Raw genomic sequence first — 24891 nt, 5'->3', positions numbered from 1 at the left:
TTAATAAATAAATAAAAAAATCTATTTTTGGCAAATGTTAGGGCCCCTTCAATCCAAAAGTGAAATGAATGAAATGCAAATTCACTTCTGTATAGTAGAGGCGCAGCTCAAACAAACCTTTCAGATGTGCTGGAGAAGAAAGTTCAATACTCTTACTTCAGCAATAAAAACAAAAAAATTAAAAAAAACGTGATGTTTATTTAAAGTAATTTTTGCTTATTAGTACGGTTAAATTGGATGATCAAAGGTCAGCTGCAAAGACATTGGTTAATAAAGTGAGATTAAATACATTAAGTATATTTGTGTGATTTAAAGTCCCCCTGTGGTGTAAATCAAGTTTTTAATGTTGTTTAAATGTCTATGTGGTGTTTTAATGTGCTTTAAGACAAACCATGTTCAAATTCATAAGTCAACACCCGGTATATTTTTCTGTTGATATGAGGAATCATGTGAGCAGCAACAGAGGGTTAACACAAAAATGTGAAGTCTGAAGCCTAACTGTTTGAATAGGCAATCTGATGATTATATTGTATTTGTTTAATTGGTTTGTGAAATGTCTCTTGTGTTCTCCAGCCCTGTAGCCGTTATAGCTTATCAAAGCTGTCCATGAAGGTAACTTTACCACACTTTTGCTCAGTGGTGATGGAGCTTTATATCCTCCTAGCTCTCTTCTTGCTTGTTTCTTATCTTTGTATTCACATTCTCTAACTTAAAAAGCTGGTGTGTAAAATGGCATGCTAGTCTAAGTGCTTGTGCTAACATGCTGGGCTGATGGTGCATGAGCTCATATGCTTGTCCCTCTTTCTGATCTTATCATTTATTCAAGCAACACAGGTAGTGCAGCATAAATTTTTCATGTCTGACAAACTGATGGATGTAAAGATGAGTATGAACATATTTAAATTTTTTATAAATGCCCCCTTATCTGTCTTGGCCATCGTCCCAAATCTTTTCTAAGAAGATGCACCATTCTTTTTTTGGTTTTAGCACTGTCTGTCAAGTTTGAATCCAGTTGAGTTGCATTAAATTATATTTGACTGTCCATTAAAATACGGACGTGCTTATGTTCAAAACTCTCTAGTTTTTGGGTAGTCTTGACTGAATGAAGAAACCCTATAATTACAGTCCATCAGATTTTGGACAAAGCAGTTTGCAATATTAAAGCAATTTGTTACACAAAGCAGTGTTTTGATGGGAATTAACTTTTGTCCCTGAATCACTACTGCTAAAATATTAAAGCTAAATTAAAAAAACAAAGTCTAGACAGTAATTGACTAGTCTGTTGCTGAGTGACGGGGTGATCCTACTCATCTCTAGTTTAACGATAATTAAATATGTAAAAAGTCTTGTCAAATAAGAAAGAATGCAAAGTGTGTCTGTCTAGTCAGGAATAACTACTCTTTTGTAGTCAGATGTTTCATTAATTACGTGATGTTGAGACTGATGTTGTCAGAGCAACAATACATTCAGGTGAGGAATTTTGGCCCTTCGAACAGGTTGCATTCTGGCAGTGCAGGTATTTCATAGGGTGAACCTATTTCTATTGACACGGTTGACGCGCAATAACGTCAGTCTACAGGAATTCTGACACTCCCTCAGTGCATTCAGGCTCATTTCAACAATAAACACAAGGTGTTCATATAATGCTTCTCAGAATTTTGGACACCATTGTATATAATTCCATCTTATAAATCAAATTGAACCATACAGTTTGTACAACAAACTTAAATTTTACCAATTCTTACCTTCTTCAGTAGATAACTAAGCACAAACACACCCTGTTTTTATGCCCTCTGTAAGTTGGGCATAGTTTTCCTTCTCTTTCTCAGGAAAAAGACATCTCTCTCAGCAACTTTAGAAGAAGCTGCATTTCAAACTGGATCATTTTGTATAGAACAGTCATAAATGTAGACTGAAGACAGGATGAATATCCTGAACGAGGATAGAAAACGTACTCGGTTACTAACGTAACCTCGGTTCTCTCTAGAAGAGGGAACGAGTACTGCGTAATATCTTACGCTATGGGGAAATCTATTTTCCGCGAGATACTGAAGCCAAAAATTATCCTTAATTTTGAAATAATGTAAAACGTGTTGCGGCAGCATGCAGACATAGGTGAGACAGCTCGCGCGCCTATTGGCTGCTCTGCAGCAACTGCAGCAGCCTATCGAAAGGCCCCATCGTGACGCCAGCTCCAATGGGGGTGCTTCGCGCCCACTGTGTCACGCCCCGCCGAAATGGGCGTGGCCTTGGGCTATAAATATAGCTTCGTCAGGCTGGTTTAGATGGTTTTTCATCGCCGGAGCGAACCAGAGCGTGTTGCAGGCACGGCAAAGATACGCAGTACTCGTTCCCTCTTCTAGAGAGAACCGAGGTTACGTTAGTAACCGAGTACGTTCTCTTACGAGAGGTTCTCTATAAGAGAGCGTCAACACGTCTTGTGACGGCGTTTGTTTGAAGGCGTGCGTGTATTATAACAGGCTCGTTTACTGCAATATTGACATTTCCAGTCGCCTGAACTTCAGAGGGGACTGAGAAATGTGTGAGAAATGGAGGTTAGTCCGGCCTCGGCGGGACTAAAGCACTCTCTTTTCTTCTTTCGCCGGTGCCGCGCGAGGGCGGGGTAGCTTTCTTGTAACGTAAAGAAAAACTAGCCCAGCGACCGTCCGTTTCTGACATCCCTTGCGAATGGCGCAGTTTGCGCGGCACGAGCAAAGGGAGAGAGAGCGGGAAGAGAGAGAGCGTCATCATGTTTTGCTTCGGCGTTTGTTTGCAGGCGTGCGTGTATTATAACAGGCTCGCTTGCTGCAATATTGATATTTCCAGTCGCCTGAACTTAAGAGGGGTCTGATAAATGTGTGAGAAATGGAGGTTAGTCCGGCCTCGGCGGGATTAAAACACTCTCTTTTCTTCTTTCGCCGGTGAGTGACGCGTGAATGGGTGCAAGGGCAGGGTAGCTTTCTTGTAACGTAAAGAAAAACTAGCCCCGGGACCGTCCGCTCCTGACCTCTCTGTGAACGGCGCAGTTTGCGTGGCTCGAACAGAGGGAGAGCAGGTATCATCCCCCACAGACGCGGCTTCTAGGTCGATATCCACGGTGGAAGCGGCGGCAGACGGCGGCCGCTGTCCATCAGGAAGAGACTGTAGCGAAGCGGGTGAAGAAGGCGGGCGAACCGGCGAGCTTTTGCGGGTTGGGGGAGGTTCCGGGACCCGTTGAGCACGGCGCTTTTATGGCGCGGTACCGCGGCGGGCGGAGGTGCAGTCTCAGAGAAGGATGCCAGGCGAGTCCTCAGAGTCGCCATAGGCAATAGCTCGCAGTGAGGGCAGCCGCCGTCAGCGAGCGCGAGAGCTGCGCGATCCTCACCCAGGCAGAAAAGGGGCATCTTGAAAAAGACGCCAGGCTCTTTTAGTGCAATGAGAGTGTGTGTGTCGCGGCGGCGAACACACACACACACACACACACAAAACACAGTAGCAGAGAAAAGGATATAACGCCGGATAGCGCAGCAGGAACGGCGGCTAAAGGCGGCGCGGCCAGCGGCTTCAGATGCAAGGCTCGTCCCGCTGAAAGGCTTTTTCTGACGGCGCGGCTTCTTCTCTCAGGATCCAGCGATGCGTGAGCTCCGCTGAAGAGATGAAAAATCAGCTAAACCAGCCTGACGAAGCAAAATTTATAGCCCAAGGCCACGCCCGTTTCGGCGGGACGTGACGCAGTGGGCGCGAAGCGCCCCCATTGGAGCTGGCGTCACGATGGGGCCTTTCGATAGGCTGCTGCAGGCGCGCGAGCTGTCTCGCCTATGTCTGCATGCTGCCGCAACGCGTTTTACATTATTTCAAAATTAAGGATAATTTTTGGCTTCAGTATCTCGCGGAAAAGAGATTTCCCCATAGCGTAAGATATTACGCAGTACGAGAGAACCTCTCGTAAGAGAACTCTCCAATTATAATTATTTAAATTATTTTCTATATGTAAAATTCAGAAACCCTTGTTTTTAGCGATACCGGTGGCCATTAAGTGAACTGCAGTCAGCAACTTACTGCTCGTTCTCACACTCATGCACACGTAACACACAAGAGACTCAATGTGATTCAAAGCCTCGTTCTTCACTTAGAGTTTAAAAATAAGTTGGAAATACCTTCGCAGCGATATACTGTTAACGAACATCCAGACGTCTTCCACGCTGCTGAGAGCGACGTTTAGATGAATATGTAAATATGTGCTGCATGCTTTCCTCACAATAATAAAATAAATACAACAAAAATTAAAGCGGTAAGAAAGTGGTAGTTAAGAAACCATCTGATCACAGAGATGTGGATGTTTGCACAAGCTTTGCAATCCACCGGCATCATATCGACAGATGAGATGATTCAAATTACACGGTTATGATAGTTTGATTATAATTAGAGACTATACAGATCTTGCTCTGTGAGACTATAGTTTGAATCAATACCTTTTCTTTGCATGACACATTGACATTACAATACAGAATAGCTCTTTCGACATTATCCTGAACATTGTATAAGCATTCGTTTCATGTGTCATTGAACGGAAGAAGAAGAGAGAAGGTTTTGTTTTTTAAGTTTCGTTACACAGCGATTAATACATTAAAATTCTTACATATAGCCTCTTTAAGTGGATCTGTAATGTGAGCATCATAGCAAAGTATTAATACATTACTGTAATAAGTTACTAAACACACGTTATTATAGGCCAGGTAAAAAAAAAAGAAAAAAATACATATATATATATATATATATATATATATATATATATATATATATAATTATTATTAGGGGCCAAGCACCGAAGGTGCGGAGGCACCTATTGTATCTGTTCCATTTCTTATTATTATTCTTCCGCCATGGGAGTCTATGGCAGCCCATAGAACCGATTGCGGGAAAGTTGTTTTGGTTTGACATTCTGATAGAGGACAGTCCCAACATTAACCCTCTGAGGTCGACAAACGCGCCGACGCGTTTTGCCGGATTTTCTCCACATTGTAGCACTATAAACTTAAATTACTCCATCATTTATGGTCATACAGAAAAAAGAAATATAAAAAAAGAATCTGTGATATTTCTCCTTTTGTATGTGTCCACTTACAATCAAATCAAAACATTGTGCTTTTGTAAAATAAAGAAAATAAACAGGGTGTGCTTTCTGCCTCTCCGTCGCGGTGAACTTTTTTTTCTTGAGCACGTCTATAAACTGAAACAAAACTAAGCGAATACTTGTCACACATTTATGAGCCATATACCTTTATAAACATTTAAGTGTGTACTTTTAAATGATCGGATTCAAAACGAAAACAAATATTCTCTGTTTAAGTAATTTGTATAAAACCAACAAGATGTCCAGCTTCTCAAACGCTTGCTCATTACAGTTAATTTGGCCACGCCTACTCGCGCAAAAGATATTCACATGCAAATCTCCACATGGAACGCGAACGCGCTCGTTACCTCAACAACAAAACACTTCACTTCACTTTTCGTCGAGTTTGAAAGACGTGCCTGAGCTTACATTGGATTTAGGCTACCTCAGAAGAAGAAGAACGCGATTTGAAGACAAGAAAGATAAGGTAAGAAATTCTTACATAGCCTATTGTTATTGTTGCATAAATGTCACGTTGCAGCTGAACTGTTGCTAGATATATGGGGAATATTATAATATTTAGACCCGTGTTTACTGTGTTTGTGGATATCTGCTCAAACATAGATATGTTTATGGTAACCATAATGTTTTATATTTGAGAGTGATCGCGTTTGAATGTATCATATTTTGCAAGCGATCGCGTTTGAATGTATCATATTTTGCAAGCGATCGCGTTTGAATGTATCATATTTTGCAAGCGATCGCGTTTGAATGTATCATATGTGTTTACTGTGTTTGTGGATATCTGCTCAAACATAGATATGTTTATGGTAACCATAATGTTTTATATTTGAGAGTGATCGCGTTTGAATGTATCATATTTTGCAAGCGATCGCGTTTGAATGTATCATATTTTGCAAGCGATCGCGTTTGAATGTATCATATTTTGGATGAAAGCAAAACGCACCAAACGGCTTCATGTTTTTATTATTATCTCATTTCATATCATCATAACGGATGGAAACATTTGAAGTAACATGATAATCAATATATTTTTCTCTAGCTTCTTTTGGAAGATTTATAGGCTGCTATAGGTTATTTATTGTTATTATTATTTTATCCGCACTGCGCATATACCTTATGCCTACAAGGCACAACAAACCTGGTGTTCATTATATTATATATCGTTGGAAACGTGTGTGTGTGTGTGTATTCTGTGAATTTTAAAAAGGAATTTTAAAAAGCAATTTTAACCAGAAAAATCTAATATTTATTTCCAAAATCGTGCAGGCCTTTCTCTTGATATCAGTATGTTCACTTTTTTTTTTTTCAGGTCCCAGATGCCACTGAGGACTTCAACATTCACATGAGTCTCAGTACGTGAACATGGTAAAGTGAAAATCTTGGAAATGAAAGGTATGTACAATGTTTTTAGGAATGGCACAAAGGTCTCTGTCTTTGAAGTGCTTTTTTGGCATTTGTTGTGTATCTTTGGATTATGTTGTGTTGTAAATAAATCCAAACAATTTAAAAGCCATTATTTTTTAAATCTCCTCATTTACAGTATTGTGCAAGGTTGCTCAGAATGATAGGGGCCTGATAGCTCCTAATAGGGCCGTTAGGGGAGGTTCTTTGTCTTTCTCAGGTGAGAAAAGCTTACATATTAATGAGCTCTCGCATAAGGCTTTTTCACACAAAACACGTCGTAAAATTTTTAAATCAATATATTGTCTTATCTGAACGAGCAGTCAGGGTGATTTTCACATAGTTTTGCAGCAAATATTCTAGGCTACGTCATACAATTTTCAAAAGTCTTGTGAAGAAATAATCAGTATGGGTTTCATGGCCTTATTTCAGTGAGAATTTTTTTTTGTATTTTCAAAAACCACGCATAAATGTCATTATCTCAAAACTACAAACTTTTACATACATGCTGCTGATATATTATTGTAGCAGAGTTTGTGCTGAATACAGTGTAATTAGACTTTAGCCATGAAAATGTCACAAGTAACAGAAATAACCAGAAATGTCAGAGCATGTCAGAACACCTCCAGGGCCCAGAAAACAGCTCAGACCTCAGAGGGTTAAATACACCAATTTTGGTGTTTCTAAGTCATTCCCTCTAGCGCCACCACCTGTCCAAAGTTTCACTTTTATTTTGCTAATAACTTCTGAACCGTAAGGCCAATCAACAAAATAATTTTTTCCTCTGATTCCTGAGCTCATGCCGATTCGATTGCACCCTATGACTTATAAAAATATGGCCGCCATTTTGAATCATTCGAAAAAGCTACTTTTTCGAACTTGTCCTAGACGGTTTGTCCGATTTGCACGAAAATTGAACCAGATCATCTTCAGGCAGTGCTGACAAAAAGTTATGGAATTCAAATTGATTCGTCAAACTGTTTTCAATAAACGCACGAACAAATTTTACGTAGCGCTTGCGAAAACAGTCGTAGGGCTGTATCTCCGCAACGCTTTATCGGATTCAGACCAAACTTGGTACATGTCATCACAAGCATGACCTGAGGCAACATGCTGCGTTTCGGCGCAGCGCCACCTACTGGTCCGGAGATATGAAAAATGGCTATTTTTGCTTATAACTTCTGAACAGTTTGTCCAAAATTCATAAAATTGGTCTCGTTAGATTCAGGGTAACATGCCGATTCGAATGATATCCAATTTCACCATATTGGCCATTTTGAATTTTGTGCTAAAATGCTGTATTTTAAGAATGCATGAACGAATTGTTACGAAACTTGGTATGGGTCATCATCACGATGTCCTGAAGGAGCGTGAGAAGTTTTGAAACAGCGCCACCTAGTGGTGAATTTTTTTCTTCCAAATGCTTATAACTTTGGGTGTGATCGAATTATTTTCACGAAACTCATCTCATTCGACTCCTGAATCGTTGCCGAGTCCAACGATACCAAACATGCTAGGTTTCGCTTTACAGTTTGTGTAGCGTTGTGATTTAGTGCTTATAAAACATTAGGCGATATCTTTGAAACCGTTTGTCCGATCGAGACGAAACCACCGTCAGAAGTTTGGAATCATAGCTTGTTAACTATATGCCAATGCCCAAATGCGAAAATATTGATAGTAAGGGGTAGTAAAATTCAATCAAAGTCATGTGTCAGTCATTTTTTACGTGTTTTTCCATATAAATGTCTATAACTCTGAAGTGAATTGAGATATTTTCACCAAAATTGACACACATATGTATGGGCTCACTCTGAGGACACATAAAAAAAAAATGTGGGACTGAGCCTCTTGGTGGCGCTATAATAGAACAAAACATGAAATTCCCATTGACTTCAATACAGTTTTGTGAAATAAAATGCTATACTAAACAAATGCATTGGTGTAATATTACGAAACTCAGAATGTGCCTTCAGCACCATCCCCTGAAGGTACTCAAAATATTTCGAAACAGCGCCACCTAGTGGTCAAAAGTTATAACAAAATTTCCAAAAAGGCTAATAACTTTTGAATATATCTGGCTATTGAAATGCCACTGGTCTTAATAGATTCCTTGGGTCAAGCCGAGAACATAGATACCAAGTTTTCCTTATTTGGCCGAACTTCCTGTCCGCCATCTTGATTTTCAGTCAAAACCTACTTTTTCGAACTCCTCCTAGACCGTTTGTCCGATTTTCACCAAAATCGAATCGTATCATCTCCAGACCGTGCCGACTAAAAGTTATGGATTTCGTGTCGATAGACGAAACCGTTTTCGTATAGCGCAGCAGCAAAGTTGAGGCATGATGCTAATAGCACTATTCAGGCTTTATCTCTGCAATGCCTTGACATATTAACACCAAACTTTGTATGTGTCATTGTCACTTCACTCTGACCACATCACATCAGTTTTGTAACTGCGCCACCTATTGGTCGAAAGTGATAATCCATAAAATCATATTTTTAATTATTGTTTCTATGATTTTTCAGGCATTTTGCATAAAATCCTCTTTAACCCTCTGAGGTCTGAGCTGTTTTCTGGGCCCTGGAGGTGTTCTGACATGCTCTGACATTTCTGGTTATATCTGTTACTTGTGACATTTTCATGGCTAAAGTCTAATTACACTGTATTCAGCACAAACTCTGCTACAATAATATATCAACAGCATGTATGTAAAAGTTTGTAGTTTTGAGATAATGACATTTATGCGTGGTTTTTGAAAATACAAAAAAAAATTCTCACTGAAATAAGGCCATGAAACCCATACTGATTATTTCTTCACAAGACTTTTGAAAATTGTATGACGTAGCCTAGAATATTTGCTGCAAAACTATGTGAAAATCACCCTGACTGCTCATTCAGATAAGACAATATATTGATTTAAAAATTTTACGACGTGTTTTGTGTGAAAAAGCCTTATGCGAGAGCTCATTAATATGTAAGCTTTTCTCACCTGAGAAAGACAAAGAACCTCCCCTAACGGCCCTATTAGGAGCTATCAGGCCCTGTCATTCTGGTCAACCTTGCACAATACTGTAAATGAAGAGATTTAAAAAAGAATGGCTTTTAAATTGTTTGGATTTATTTACAACACAACATAATCCAAAGATTCACAACAAATGCCAAAAAAGCACTTCAAAGACAGAGACCTTTGTGCCATTCCTAAAAACACTGTACATACCTTTCATTTCCAATATTTTCACTTTACCATGTTCACGTACTGAGACTCATGTGAATGTTGAAGTCCTCAGTGGCATCTGGGACCTGGAAAAAAAAAAGTGAACATACTGATATCAAGAGAAAGGCCTGCACGATTTTGGAAATAAATATTAGATTTTTCTGGTTAAAATTGCTTTTTAAAATTCCTTTTTAAAATTCACAGAATACACACACACACACACACACACACACACGTTTCCAACGATATATAATATAATGAACACCAGGTTTGTTGTGCCTTGTAGGCATAAGGTATATGCGCAGTGCGGATAAAATAATAATAACAATAAATAACCTATAGCAGCCTATAAATCTTCCAAAAGATTTCAGTAACAACTAAGCTAGAGAAAAATATATTGATTATCATGTTACTTCAAATGTTTCCATCCGTTATGATGATATGAAATGAGATAATAATAAAAACATGAAGCCGTTTGGTGCGTTTTGCTTTCATCCAAAATATGATACATTCAAACGCGATCGCTTGCAAAATATGATACATTCAAACGCGATCACGCTCAAATATAAAACATTATGGTTACCATAAACATATCTATGTTTGAGCAGATATCCACAAACACAGTAAACACGGGTCTAAATATTATAATATTCCCCATATATCTAGCAACAGTTCAACTGCAACGTGACATGTATGCAACAATAACAAACTAGGCTATGTAAGAATTTCTTACCTTATCTTTCTTGTCTTCAGATCGCGTTCTTCTTCTTCTGAGGTAGCCTAAATCCAATGTAAGCTCAGGCACGTCTTTCAAACTCGACGAAAAGTGAAGTGAAGTGTTTTGTTGTTGAGGTAACGAGCGCGTTCGCGTTCCATGTGGAGATTTGCATGTGAATATCTTTTGCGCGAGTAGGCGTGGCCAAATTAACTGTAATGAGCAAGCGTTTGAGAAGCTGGACATCTTGTTGGTTTTATACAAATTACGTAAACAGAGAATATTTGTTTTCGTTTTGAATCCGATTATTTAAAAGTACACACTTAAATGTTTATAAAGGTATATGGCTCATAAATGTGTGACAAGTATTCGCTGAGTTTTGTTTCAGTTTATAGACGTGCTCAAGAAAAAAAAGTTCACCGCGACAGAGAGGCAGAACGCACACCCTGTTTATTTTCTTTAGTTTACAAAAGCACAATGTTTTGCTTTGATTGTAAGTGGACACATACAAAAGGAGAAATATCACAGATTCTTTTTTTATATTTCTTTTTTCTGTATGACCATAAATGATGGAGTAATTTAAGTTTATAGTGCTACAATGTGGAGAAAATCCGGCAAAACGCGCCCGCGCGTTTGTCGACCTCAGAGGGTTAAAGTCTTTAATTGCTCATTGTTGCAGTTGGTCTGACACTTTCAGACATGTTGGCATGTCTTGTCGTCTTATTCTGCCTGGCCCCGGTAATTGCTGCTTGCAGCTATATTTATTATTATTATTATTATTTTATTTTTTATTTTATTATTTTTTTGCCAAGTTTGATCAACATTCTTCATCAAATTCTACACAAACTGCATACAAACAAAATTGTACTTGTACAAAATAGTACATCAGTGCTGCATCAAGGTGTCCTAAATACCATGAATGGTTAGTGGGCGAGACAGTATGTTTAGTTTGCAGGCAAATGTGAAGTTCACATCTTCCTTGCAGCCACTGAAAACACAGTTTCTCTTCTGAAAGAGAGTGACAGAGTTATTTATAGGTCTTCTTACAGTAATCACATGCATTCAGAGGACATGAAAGCAAGACATTGAAAATGTCATAAGGATCACTGGTGATTAGAGATGATGCCAGCTGGAGCCTGTGGGTGTCTCTATTACAGCAGCTTTATATGGACAAGAATACCTACAGGAAGCTGTGTGTGAGTTTGTTCTGATCGAGGGTAGTAATGCGACTTTGAATACAATAGACATTTGAATAGACCTTTTAAGGCTAGTCAGTTCACTCAGCGGCCATCTTGGAAACCCCTTTGGTAACTGTACAGCTTATTTGTTTGAATGGGAAAAGACCAAAATCTCTAAATCTTTTTTTCAAGGATATGTTTCAATAACATTTCCAAACTAGCCCACCAAGCCAAGATCTAGTCAAGAGTAAATAAACAGCTGATTTTTAACAATTCTTTTTTAATTGAAGCAGAGATTCCCACTTTCTCTCAATACTTTTTCTACAAGTGACCTGTCTCCTCTTTCCTCATACAGGCTGTGACTTACAAAACTATATTTCTCCCACTTTTTAACTTTCCACTATTATATTCATTGATAACAGTGAAGTATGTTTTGTTTGATGGAATGTTTAATATGCTCTGTTTCCATCCAGTGTAATCCAGGAGACCTGCGTGTCCTGCGTAAAGGCACAACCCTGTACCGCTCGGAGTCGCAGCTGTCCTCGCTCCCCCAGAGGCACGAGGCTCTGCTGAATGTGAGTGATCCTCTCCAACCCACTGCACAGAAAGCATCTAAGTTAACTGCTGTTACCATATTTTCCAGAATACAAGTCAAGTTTTTTATCAAAATCTCTAAAACTACATCAATGTGCGGCGACTTATATTCCAAAGCAACTTATATAATGCAGTTGACATCAACCAAGCAAAACTGCGCAAAACTCACATTTGGATTAGTGCCAAATGAGAGGTACATGAGTTTATTTGTAGCTCAATTCCCACATGCCTGTAGTTTCTGTTTTGCTTTAAATAAATTAATTTAGGCTTGGCTTTTATAACAAGTGTTGTTCATAATAAATGCCACTAATATTTATGTTTGTTTTAGACTTCTATTTTTCATTCCTGTTTTATTTTCACTTCTTTAAATTTTAAGGATTTGTTGTGGCGTGAGGGGAACTAAAAAATATGTTTATAGTGTTTATGTTTGTAAATGTTTTTTTTACTGGTATTTTACATTCTTTTTGAATGTAATAATAACATGTGACTAATACACCGATGCGACTTATCTGCGTGTGTATTTTCTCTCAACAATGCAGTTTTTAGGTGTGACTTATTTTCTGGAAAATATGGTAATGTGAATAAAAAAAGTGATAAAAAAAATTACATAATTAATCAAGTCAGTCTAAATGTGTGCATACAGTTAAAAGTAGCACAGCTGGAATAGAAGAACATGTCCTGAGTGACTTTATTCGATTCTGAACAAACAATTAAATTGCTGTGGATTGTAGGCGAGGGATGGGATTATGTTCAATGATATGAAGTAAAACTGTCTATAAATGATATGAAATAAAACTGTCAAAAAAAATGTCTTCAAATAACCTACTTTTGGGGGCTTTTCTCAGTAAATATTGAAGTGTTTAATTCAGGTAATAAATCGGCATGTATTTAATTATGCAGTTAATTAGATTTAAATTTGTAATCAATTGGCACTGGCAGCCCAAAAAAATTGATCAAACCAGATATCATAGAACACACAGAGATTATTATAACAAGGAAGTTCAGCTTAATCAGTTTGGCACGATTCTTTGTGAAAAAAGGAGATCCTTAGTACGTCAAAACTTTCATCTGTTGTACTTCGCTTTAGGCTTTTCCTGTATGGAACCGGAAGCCCTTTTCATATCTTTGAAAACTTTTTTTTCTTTAATTGGCGCCTGGAAAATTAGCAGAACTATATGCTGAAAAATCTGATGAATAAAAGGAAATGCTAATGAGCCTTTAGCCAGTGCACAGGAAGTCTCGCCGGTGTGTTTTATGTGGGAGGCTTGCTTGAAAATCTCCATTGTCAGCTGAAATTCTTTATAACGTTAATGTAGAGCTTGAATTGAATTTCTTTAAATTGTTTTGACTCAGCATCTCCACTGAGAAAACAGGTTAAGCTCCCATTTAATTCCATTTGACCTTTCGCGTTTTATAGATTGTTGGTGTCACATCCAATCAATGTGTGGTTTGAACAAAAGCATCTCACAATACCATCGCACCGCATTGTTTTGTGTGTAGTGCTAGATTATCTGATGGTTTATCAGGTATATGATAATTAAAGGCAGCTAATCTCAGCTAATTTAATTTAATTACTTTGAATCACAGAATTAATGATTATATACACATTTTATTTGAAAATAATACCATGAAATAATGAGTTTACTGAAGTATTAGCAAATTTTTTAAAGTGTTGTGAGTTCCTTTAGAGACATATTTGTTTTTTTGTGTGTTTGAGAGACTGTTTGCAATACTACATATTGCAAGTGCATTGTAGTATGTTGATGTTGTGAATATTGTTGATTAATCTCATGCAAAAAGGATGTGGCTGAGTGAGCTAGTTAACCTGTTAGCAAAGCGATATTACACTCTTTTAGCTCATCATACAATTATTTTTAAAGGATTTTTCTTATTATTCTAAAACCATTGTTAGTGCAAGGTAATTTTTCACTTGTCATATTTTCATCAACATTATGGTTTAATTGAACTAGTTAAATTATAAGTATAATGCGTCAACTGATAAAAGTTTCAACTGATTTTCAGTTTAAATTTTGTTGACAAGATTAACCATGGTTTCCATCCAGTTGTGTATTTAAGTAATGCACAACATTGGACTATCGCATAAAGCATTTGCGAACAAAGCAGCGTTTCTATTCCATGCATTCAAGAAAACAAAATCGTCACTTCCTGGGAGATTGGCGCAAAATATCTTTTTATCTCTTATCTCTAATTAGAGTGAGAATGACTATATTCAACCATTTGAAAATAGTTTTCTGGTGTTTCCATGGAAACAATCTCATATTATGAAGCGTTCCTTCCAGAAGAGTTTGATTGATAAGCTCTCTCATGAAACACGTAGCAAAGTGTATTAGATACTTATTAGATCATCATTAACACGGCACACAGCACAACACATAAGCGCTTTTCCCCCATCATTTTCTGTTCAAGAACGTTTTTAAATGGGCTGTTTTGTGGCCATCGTCAGTATGAATGTATGCAGATCATGTCCGGCTCTCTTCGTGCAGTATGAATGATTAAACACAACCAGGGGCTTTTTGTCCTCCACAGCTGTCTGGGCTGTGTGTGCAATGTTGAGCTAAGATGAATGTTTTAGATGGAATGTAGTTTTCATTATGAATGATCCTCATATCTCTGAGTAGAGACGGTTAATTAACAATGATGTATTAGTCAATATATCACCAATGAGAACAGGACCATGGTGCATATATGCATGGTAGATCCAAAAAGATCTACCAGCTTAGCCTCGTATCGAAATAGTCTGAGGTAGTCTGACAAAAAAAGAGTCGGTCTACTGAGCTGTTATCTTCGCTCCTGTGTACTTGAATGGCGAAGCATCAGATTCTACAAAACTCTTGGTTACACTTTACCTCTCTCTAGTTTAGCTGGTAAACCACTTAAACCAAACTTGACCCACTAATGACCAGCTATAAACCAAGTACCGTGTTTCAGTAGTTTAGCTGATTTTTCCAGCAGTCCAGACAGCAACATACAGTACTGTCGGCCCAGATCTGGGCCGTCGTGTACCAGATGTGGGCCAGATCTGGGCCGACACTATGTTGCTGTCTGGGAGGATGCTTTTATATTTTTTATGTTGTGGCCTTATCTTTTACAACAAGGGCGTAGATTTGGTTTGAAAGGTAGTTACAATAAGGCAGGAGTCAACCCTGAAATTATAATTTTATTTATAACAAACCAGCAATTAAAGCAATGAGTCACAGGACTTGAATCATATTCAACAAGTTGGTGTTAAAGAAGTATAAAGAAAAGAAATAATATCGTGCTGGTCTAACTGGTGAACCAATGTAGTCATGCTGTTCTCAAGAATTATAATATAATAATAATATAATTGTTTGTAACAATGTAAGTGTTTACTGTCAATTTTGAGCAACTGTATTCATGCTTGCTGAATAAAAGTATTAATTGCTTTAAAAAAATCATACTGGCCACAATTTGTACACCATGATGCCATAAAAAAATATGATGTACCATGGGAGTACCATGGTCCTTTAACCATAATGTTGTCCAGGAGCAACTGACCACCCCATGCGTTCTCCTCTCCAGGGAACTGGACGACTACAGACCAGTGAATCTTCTCCCTCCACTGGGTTTATCTCATCTGTACAGAAACCTGAAGCTGTGGTTCATGCAATGAAGGTACATACATTACCACACTCACACACATTATCTAATAGCATATATATACATACACTCACCGGCCACTTTATTAGGTACACCTGTTCAACTGCTTGTTAACGCAAACATCTAATCAGCCAATCACATGGTAGCAAATCAATGTATTTAGGCATGTAGATGATCAAGACGATCTGCTGAAGATTAATATGAGCATCAGAATGGGAAAGAAAGGTGATTTAAGTGACTATGAACATGTGTGGTTGTTAGTGCCAGACAGGCTGGTCTGAGTATTTCAGAAACTGCTGATCTACTTGGATTTTCACACACAACCATCTCTAGGGTTTACAGAGAATGGCCTGAAAAAGAGAAAATATCCAGTGGGTGAAAATGCCTTGTTGATGCCAGAGGCCAGATTGGTTCGAGCTGATAGAAAGGCAACAATAACTCAAATAACCACTCGTTACAACCGAGGTCTGCAGATCGAGAGCATCTCTGAACACACATTGAAGCAGAAGAGCTACAGCAACAGAAACACACCGGTGACCCTCCTGTCAGATAAGAACAGAAACTGAGACTATAATTCACGCAGGATCACCAAAATTAGACAATAGAAGATTGAAAACATGTTGCCTGGTCTGATGAGTCTCGATTTATGCTGTGACATTCAGATGATCGGGTCAGAATTTGGCGTAAACAACATGAAATCATGGATCCATCCTGCCTTGTATCAACAGTTCAGGCTGCTGGTGGTGTAATGATGTGGAGGAGATTTTCTTGACACACTTTGTCTCTCTTAGTACCACCAACTGATCATCGTTTAAACGCCACAGTTTACCTGAGTATTGTTGCTGACCATCTCCATCCCTTTATGGCCACAGTGTACCATCTTCTGATAGATACTTCCAGCAGGATAACACGCATGTCACAAAGCTCAAATACTCTCATACTGGTTTCTTGAACATGACAATAAGTTCATATATACTCAAATGGCCTCCACAGTCACCAGATCTCAATCAAATAGAGCTTTCTTTGGGATGTGGAGGAACCGGAGATTTGCACGTGTGATGCTTTCATATCAATATGGAACAAAATCTTTGAGGAATGTTTGCAGCACCTTGTTGAATCTGTGCCACAAAGAATTAAGGCAGTTCTGAAGGCAATATAAACAATCAACACATCAAATATGATAAACAGAACCTCAAAAACATGAGAACCAATGAAGTTTGTCTTCTAAAGAACAAAAGTCTTAATGGTTTGGACCGAGTAAATGTAAGAATTTTTATTTTTAGATAAAATGTCCCTTTTTCTAATTTAATACTTTTTTGAGTTATTAAATGTATTTTCAACATAATATTTTGAGAGAAATGTTAAAATAAAATGTTTGCTTTAGTATTTGTCCCTCTTTTGCAGGAAATTACATCAGCAGTTGTACAGTATGTGACTATATGAGTTGGTTTAAAAAATGCTCTTGACCATGTATTAACAGGTTCTGGAGGTTCATGATAATCTGGACAAGAAGCTTCCAGAAGAAAGTGAGGAAGACCTGAATGAGAACGAGAAAGCCATAGTGCGAGAGATGTGCAACGTGAGTGTTTATCTTGATTTTTGTCTGTAATAGAACCATTCACACGAAGCACGATAACTTTAACGACAATGATAAAGATATAGTTCTAAAAAACGTTTAAAATATAAAAGAATAGCGGAGTCCACACAACTATAATGATAACATCACAGAGAAACGATTTTGTTTTTCCAGCTGATGAATGATGAAATAAACATTGACAGCCAATCAGAATCCATCCTGCTTTAAAGAGCTCGAGCATTTAAAGCGACAGACGATAAAACTGCAGGAGGGTTAGAATAAATAGAACGATATCGTCCGCTGTTGTAGACACTAATATAGTTATCTTTATAGTTATCGTTCTTGGTGTGAATGGGCCTTTAGCTCTCTCAGGCGCTCTGAAACATAAGTAATCCAAATACTTCAATGACTTCATTCATTCAGTTGACTCTTTGTTAAGTCTGCATGATTATAGCATAATTTAAATGTTTAAAGAAAAATGGAAGAGAAAAATGTATTACACCAATTCAGCCCATCAATTTTACTTAAAATCACTCAATTTGTACTTTTTAAGCACATTTTACTTAAAATCCACGGACATGTCCAGTTCATTTCTACTGAATGTTCTGTAAAGCTTCCCTTCACAAGGAAGTGTTACCAAGTGAGTGCAGCTTTTGGAAGGGTCAGTTAATGGACAGGTTGATACTCAGAGCTCTTGATAGCTTGAGCCAATAGTTTGATCTGTTTGTTGGGCCCCACTGTGGAATGTGGGAATGAAGGAATCCAGCTCGGATATCTGGCTCACAATAACACCTCTGTGCTTCTCACCTGGAGACGCCTGGCCTTTAACCCCATTGCCAACACTGTTCATAAGAGTTCTGGATGGATTGATGTTTGGGCTTGTTTTTACTTTCTTTCTGTGGGTGGTAATAGTGTTAAATATGCTAGACTAATAGCAGTGACTTTTGTGAATAAGGCGCAATATATTTATATATATATATATATATATATAAAATATATAATTAGGATGCACACTATATCTGTATCACATGGGTTATCAGCCAATATTACTATTTTTTTATTTAAACGGTCGATGTTAATTTAATTGTGCTTGCTCATTTTCCCTTGATTTTACTTTTCTGTTTTTAGTACGTATCCTCAAAACGGTACGTTTACACGACAACGATGTACTAAAAACAGAAATGTTTTTCTATTGCATTTTGCGTATATAGACGACCATGTTGTCAAAACGATCCCCGTTCACACGGATCCGACGACTAAAAATGCTGTATTATTCATGCCTGGCCAGAAGTTGGCGATGTCACTTTGTAAAGAAACACTACACGCCTATAGACTGAACACGTAATACGCATGCGCATGACGTCACCGTTTTCACAAATTTGCATTTTTGTAGTTTACACGGAGACGATAACAGTATTGTTTACAAAAAAGAGCACTTTAAAACCCCTTTTCAAAAGTTTACATTTTCAGGCCCCCAAAACGCCGTTGTCGTGTAAATGAACGTCCAAAACGCATAAAAAATTATCCAGTTTTAGTTGAAAATGCCCCCTTAGATTATCTTTTCCGTTACCTAATACTCACTTTAAAACACAAATAACACTTTTCACTGTAATCTTTAATTTCAAATCTCAGAATGAAAATCCGTCTTTCACTGTACCATTGTGATGCATAAATTTAGTTTATTTAGACAAAATGTTATTGAATATCCACTGTTTTGGTAAAAACAGTAGTTAGTGCATCCCTAATTATAGGCTACAAATTATATATGAGCCTAATTTACATAGAAAGGACTGAAGAATGATAAGGTGTTTTAAGAGGCAGGTTGTGGGCTGCCATAGAGCAGCTGTTTTGTGACTGGCCTCTTTGTGTTCAGGTGGTGTGGCGAAAGCTGGGCGACGCAGCAGGATCAAAGCCGTCCGTACGACAGCAGCTCTCTGGGAATCAGTTCAAAGGTCCTCTATAGCAGCTCTAGCACACGAGGAACGTTCCTCCTCCTGTTCATCCAACATGAAACTCCAGCAGGGCCAAACTGAGAAACTGCTTACAGGAACAACGGGCAACACGAACACTCCTGTCCACAACCATCTTCCATGTCAAGTCATTTGGAGTCGAACTTGCCATTGACGTTGGATCACTCCACACCAGTTTTCAGATAGTAGCCATGTTTTGTATTCAGTGAATCAGTGAACATTCAAAGCAATAATCCACATTTAAATAACAGTGTTTGACTATTAATTATAATTTCTTTATTTCCGTGATGGATCTTGTTTGACTTTATGGCCTTGGCCCAAATGACACATCCTCTATGAGCCAACAGTCATTGGCAGTTACCCAACAGTCAATGCGGTCAAATGTAGACTCCACAAAGGACGGTGTAATTTGGGACAAGGCCCATGAAGTGTTTATGACTGGCTAGTCATGTTTGGTCAGTTTGCCTCATCTGTATTTTTTTACCGTTTTTTTCTTTTCTTTTCTTATTCTTTTACATAACAGTGATGTCAGAAAACTCCTTATTGTGTCCTTCTAGACAAAGTTGGGTCCATCAAACTTTCAGAGCAAAGTGGGCGACACCAGATAAGACTCACTCACTCCACTGTGTTCTGGTGCAGAAATGACTCTGAAAGACAATGTAAGATATGTACATAAGCTTTAAATCACTTTATTATTATGTTGTCTTTTTACTTTTTCTAGTGGCTGTTTTTAACTCAATAGCGAATGGGGTTTCTTAACAGCGCAACACTTTTTAGACAGTGCAACTGAGACACAATAGCAGCACAATACATGCTAAATATGATTTTTCCCTCTTCCTGTATTTAAAAAAAAGTTGTCGGTCACAACTGAAATTCATTGGTTTTATATGTTTAAGATGTCAAATTTTAAAACGGTATGCTGTGCATTCTTGACAATCACGACTCTCAGGTCTGGGGAAATTACAAGTGTAAATCATATGTAAATCATGTGTCTGAAACAATGTATTTGTCCTTTTTTCCAGCCTTTCTGTTTAAGTAGATGATTACAGTTGGTTGAGAATGACACTCCAGTCCATTTTTATTGATCCATTAACAGTCAAGACTAATATATTGACAGAAATCATTGTCCTAACCTAATGTTTAAAGATCTAAGCTGTCCGGTTCAACCTTAACCTTATTAACCTTAAAATCTAAGACTTCTGAAGGCCTTTTCATGTGATGCAGGTCAAGGCATAACTCATCTCCAGTGTTGGGGGTAGTAACGCATTACAAGTAACGCGAGTTACGTAATCAGATTGTTGGAGCTGCGCCCCTATTGTACAGAAGTGAATTTGCATTTTCTTCAGCCTGAGGCTTATTCATTTCACTTCTGGTATGAAGGGACCTTAACATTGCCAAAAATAGAAACTTTTTTTTTATTTTTTATTTTTATTAAAAAACAAACAAGCAAGCACAACCCAGGTGAGAAAAAGTAACGCAATTACTTTCAATTCATTTTCCTAAAAAGTAACTAATTTACAATTAGTTACTTTTTAGGAAGTAATGCTATATTGTAACTACTTTTTAAAAGTAACTTTCCCCAACACTGCACACCACACATGCCACGCACTGCTTTGACTTCACATGAATGCATGGCACATAAGGGTAAACGGTGAAGGAGGTCTATGTCTTAATAAAGTCAGAATTTAATACTTCACCCCAGGAAAGAAAACTGCACTCATCAAGCATTTTCATCTTCAAGGTATTTAGGCAGTTGTTGCAGGGAGATTCTCTGTCCCTGTCAGTTATTTTGAATGAAAAATTATCCTCATGCAATTCACAAACCATGTTTCCCACCCTTTGCTTGTTGGATTATTCAGTATCATGGCTAATTTGATAATGTTTTCAGTTATTAATGTGTAGTGTAGCACTTTCAGCACTATATAACACATTTTATGTTTAAATTCCACACATTTACCCTCAAAAGTCTGCAGGCAGGGCCTGCTATTCGGCAGAGAACAAGCATCAATCCTAAGTAGTGGTCAAGGTCTGGATATAGCAAGTGATGTTCAGCTAATATAAATGCATGTCGGCAACAGTTTAATGTATGTATGTGAGTCTCTTTTTCCTTATACTTTTCCATATAAACTACTGAGCTAACCAAGTTGTAAAACAGGCATGCTTATAACTGAAATACTAAGGCTGTGTTCAGAATGCAATACTAGCATACTGGTTATTGTGCAATATATGCTGAATACTAATATATATATATATATATATATATATATGTATATGTTAAAAATATGAAATGTTAAAAAAGCTAACAGTATGTTAAACAATACACATACAACCATAAACATTAGTACTGTCATATGGAAAATTCAAATAAATATCCCAGACAGGAATATAGTGTCGGCCCAGATCCGGTCCACATCTGGTACGTGTGGATTTAACGTGTACCAGATGTGGGCCAGATCTGGGCCGACACTATGTTGCTGTCTGGGATATTTCATATTCAAATAAATTGCAGCTAATTCCAGTTCAATCTTCATGCTACCAATGGAAGGTTGAACACACTGCATTGTGGGATACAATTTTGTGAAATGTCTTCTTTGTTGTATACTACATTTTGTTAAATATATATAGCAAAAATTACAAGAGAAATATGTTAGTAAGCTATTCTGAACATAGCCAAAAAATGTCTTAAGAAAGAGTCAAATTGATCAGAGGTGTTTTCTCTTTAGGGAAGAGTGCATTTGATTGGCTGGCATGAGTTTTGACCCACCTGTGTCACAAACATGAGAACTTACTGTTGTTAATGAAAGGAGTTGCAAACAGATCCTATTCAGATTCTCTTGGGAAATGGTCTGAACACAAAGCCATGATATATTTTTTGGGGGGGATGATTTTATTTGGCTCATGTCCCGCCTCTTTTGTGCACGAGGTTTTGTTTGAAACCTATATGCACCTATACCCTGTGTTGTTTTATTGTGTAAAACCTCTTGAGATTTATCCTGTTTTCAGTATTAATAGGTGCAAGCATGGCTGCAGGAGATGTCGGGGTGATATTTTATGGCAGAGATGTAAAGAAAAAAGTTGTACAAAGTGAACCAGGTCGATTTTGTCAATAAAATAAACTATTGCTTTGACTCGTCACGTTTATTTATGTAGACAATACAGACTGTTTCAAAGCAACTTTACAGTAATAAACCATTTTAACAGTGTCAATGTTTACAAAAGATCATCAATTATAAAACAACTTCAGTTCCGCCCAGACAGCAACATAGTGTCGGCCCAGATCCGGCCCACATCTGGGCCGTGTGGAATCATCGATGTGAAAAAACAGTTTTACAATGACTTTATACTCTTTGTAGCAACAAGTGTCTAGAAACTAATCCAATAAATTGAAGATCAACTACTAAACATACTTTATGTAGCATATTTAGTTCAGTGGTTTTCAAATGGTGGGTTGTGACTGAAAATGGGTCACAAGGCTGATCTGATAAGGTTTCCAAAAACAGTGGGGAAAAATACTGCTAAATGCAGCTAAATGTATTTTGTGCATAGTTGTTGCTGTCAAAAGTGAGGTGCAGATTTATGTCACTTGCTAAATTAAGTTTTTATAAATAACACTTACATTAAACAGCGGTTTGTGACATGGTTTGTGCTTACCACATTTCTTTGGTGAATTATTGGCTGCGTATTTTGGTATATATTTTGGTACAGTGGGTTGCCACTTGATGTCCAATGTGAAACTTGGTTCTAGTTCACACGCCAATGCAAGATAATTAAATAAATGTTTGAGAATTGTGCCCCCTAATGGCAATAAGGGTAAATTACTTATTTTCACACTCATTTAATCTCATTGACAACCTCACAAAATTCAAACCAAAACAACATTTGAACGTTGGTAGCTTTTGGTAATCACTGTATTATGACCACAGATTTTTAATTATGTGAATGCTTTCCAAAATGCTTAGTAAACACCTATTATTTTTTATTTGTATATATATTTTTTTTTTTGCTAAATAAAACAAAAATAGATATATATGGGACATTGCATTCCAGAAGGTATAAATCTTGTATTTTTGTTAAAAGTGCTTATTCGTTGGTTCAAAACTGTCATTTGAGCTTCAGTTTTATAAATAATTATTTTAGTTCAGGGCTTGCTTGCTTTTTTAAAGTCCTCCTGTGGTGAAAATCAAGCTTTTAATGTTGATTATATATCTACGTGGTGTTTTTAATATGCTTTAATACAAACCATGTATAAATTCATAAGTCAACACCATTGCTGAGCATTTTCTCCTTAAAACTGCAATGAACCAAAGACAGTCTTAAAAACGCGGTTTGAAATCGCTGGTGTTTCTAACGTCACAAACTACCTTGTAACCAATCAGATCAAAGTGTGATCGTCAAAGAGTGGATCTCTGAGCTGGTGTGAGTGATTGGAGGCGGGGCCCATTTGCATATTCATACAACCTTGTATTTTAAATGAGGCAAGGGTGTAGAGTTACATTCAAACTATTTTAAGGCATGAATAATTTTTTTCCAAGGAAAAAACATTTATGTCATTTTGGTGATCAAAGATGAATTTTAAGGGATAAAATTATTGACTATAGGGGGACTTTAATATTTTTTTTTATGTAGGTACACATTATACCGTTAATATCACAATGCAAATGCACAAGGAGGCATTGAGCAAATTTATTTAAACAAAGGACAAAAGACATGAGAATAGTTTCTGATAAACTATTCAAGTTTTCAATTGAACAAATAGTTAGCCTGACTGAACAAATAACTTTATTAGTCATGAACAGATCAGCAGTTCACGAGCATTCAAATAGAAATAGAAATATATGAATCAAACTTTGACATGAATGTATTTTAACTAATGACCTGTTTAATAAACTATTACATTTGCTTAGTCATAATCAGTTATAATAAAGTGTTCACTTTAGACACTGATCAGCCACAATATTAAAACCACCTGCCTAATATCGTGTAGGTACCCCTCGTGATGCCAAAACGTCTCTAATGTATGGACTCCACAAGACCTCTGAACGTGTCCTGCAGTATCTGGCACCAAAACATTAGCAACAGATCCTTCAAGTCCTGCAGGTTGCGAGTATGGATTGGATTTGGTTCAGTACATCCCACAGATGTTCAGTCGGATTGAGATATGGAGGCCAAGCAACACCTCTTTGTCTTGTTCCTCAAGGCAAGCCAATCCTGAACAATTTTGGTTGCCCCAACCCTACACATTTTTGATATCTCTCTTATCTTGACACGCCCTTCTGAGGTCTTGGAGTATTTACTAAAGGGCTAATGAGTTGAATCAGGTGTTTTATTGGCGAGACGTCTGAAATGTACTTCAGGAACAGGGTTGGGAACCACTGAACTATCCTGCTGAAAGAGGCCACTGCCATCAGGAAACTCCATTGCTGTGAAGAGCTGTACTTTGTCTGCAACAATCTTTAGGTAGGTGGTACGTGTCTAACATCCACATCA

At 37.6% G+C, this 24891-nt stretch overlaps 1 protein-coding gene across 2 annotated transcripts in view; it reads left to right on the top strand.

Moving 5' to 3' along the window:
* The window catches only part of ccdc85cb (coiled-coil domain containing 85C, b), a 68623-nt gene extending 44948 nt beyond the window's left edge, over positions 1 to 23675 (top strand). The window contains exons 3-7 of one of the 2 annotated variants that reach the window (XM_084091930.1): positions 574 to 612; positions 12099 to 12200; positions 15781 to 15873; positions 17339 to 17437; positions 19308 to 23675. In XM_084091930.1, the coding sequence (XP_083948056.1) occupies positions 574 to 612; positions 12099 to 12200; positions 15781 to 15873; positions 17339 to 17437; positions 19308 to 19397 (423 nt within the window). In that variant the 3' untranslated portion in view covers positions 19398 to 23675. The remainder of the gene's footprint in view (positions 1 to 573; positions 613 to 12098; positions 12201 to 15780; positions 15874 to 17338; positions 17438 to 19307) is intronic. The other variant, XM_084091931.1, reaches the window with a different exon arrangement.
* Positions 23676 to 24891: the final 1216 nt, after the last annotated feature.

The sequence above is a fragment of the Abramis brama genome (assembly GCF_963993115.1).
Source record: "Abramis brama genome assembly, chromosome: 18".
Taxonomy (NCBI): domain Eukaryota; kingdom Metazoa; phylum Chordata; class Actinopteri; order Cypriniformes; family Leuciscidae; genus Abramis; species Abramis brama.
This window is presented reverse-complemented; position numbering and strand designations above follow the sequence as displayed.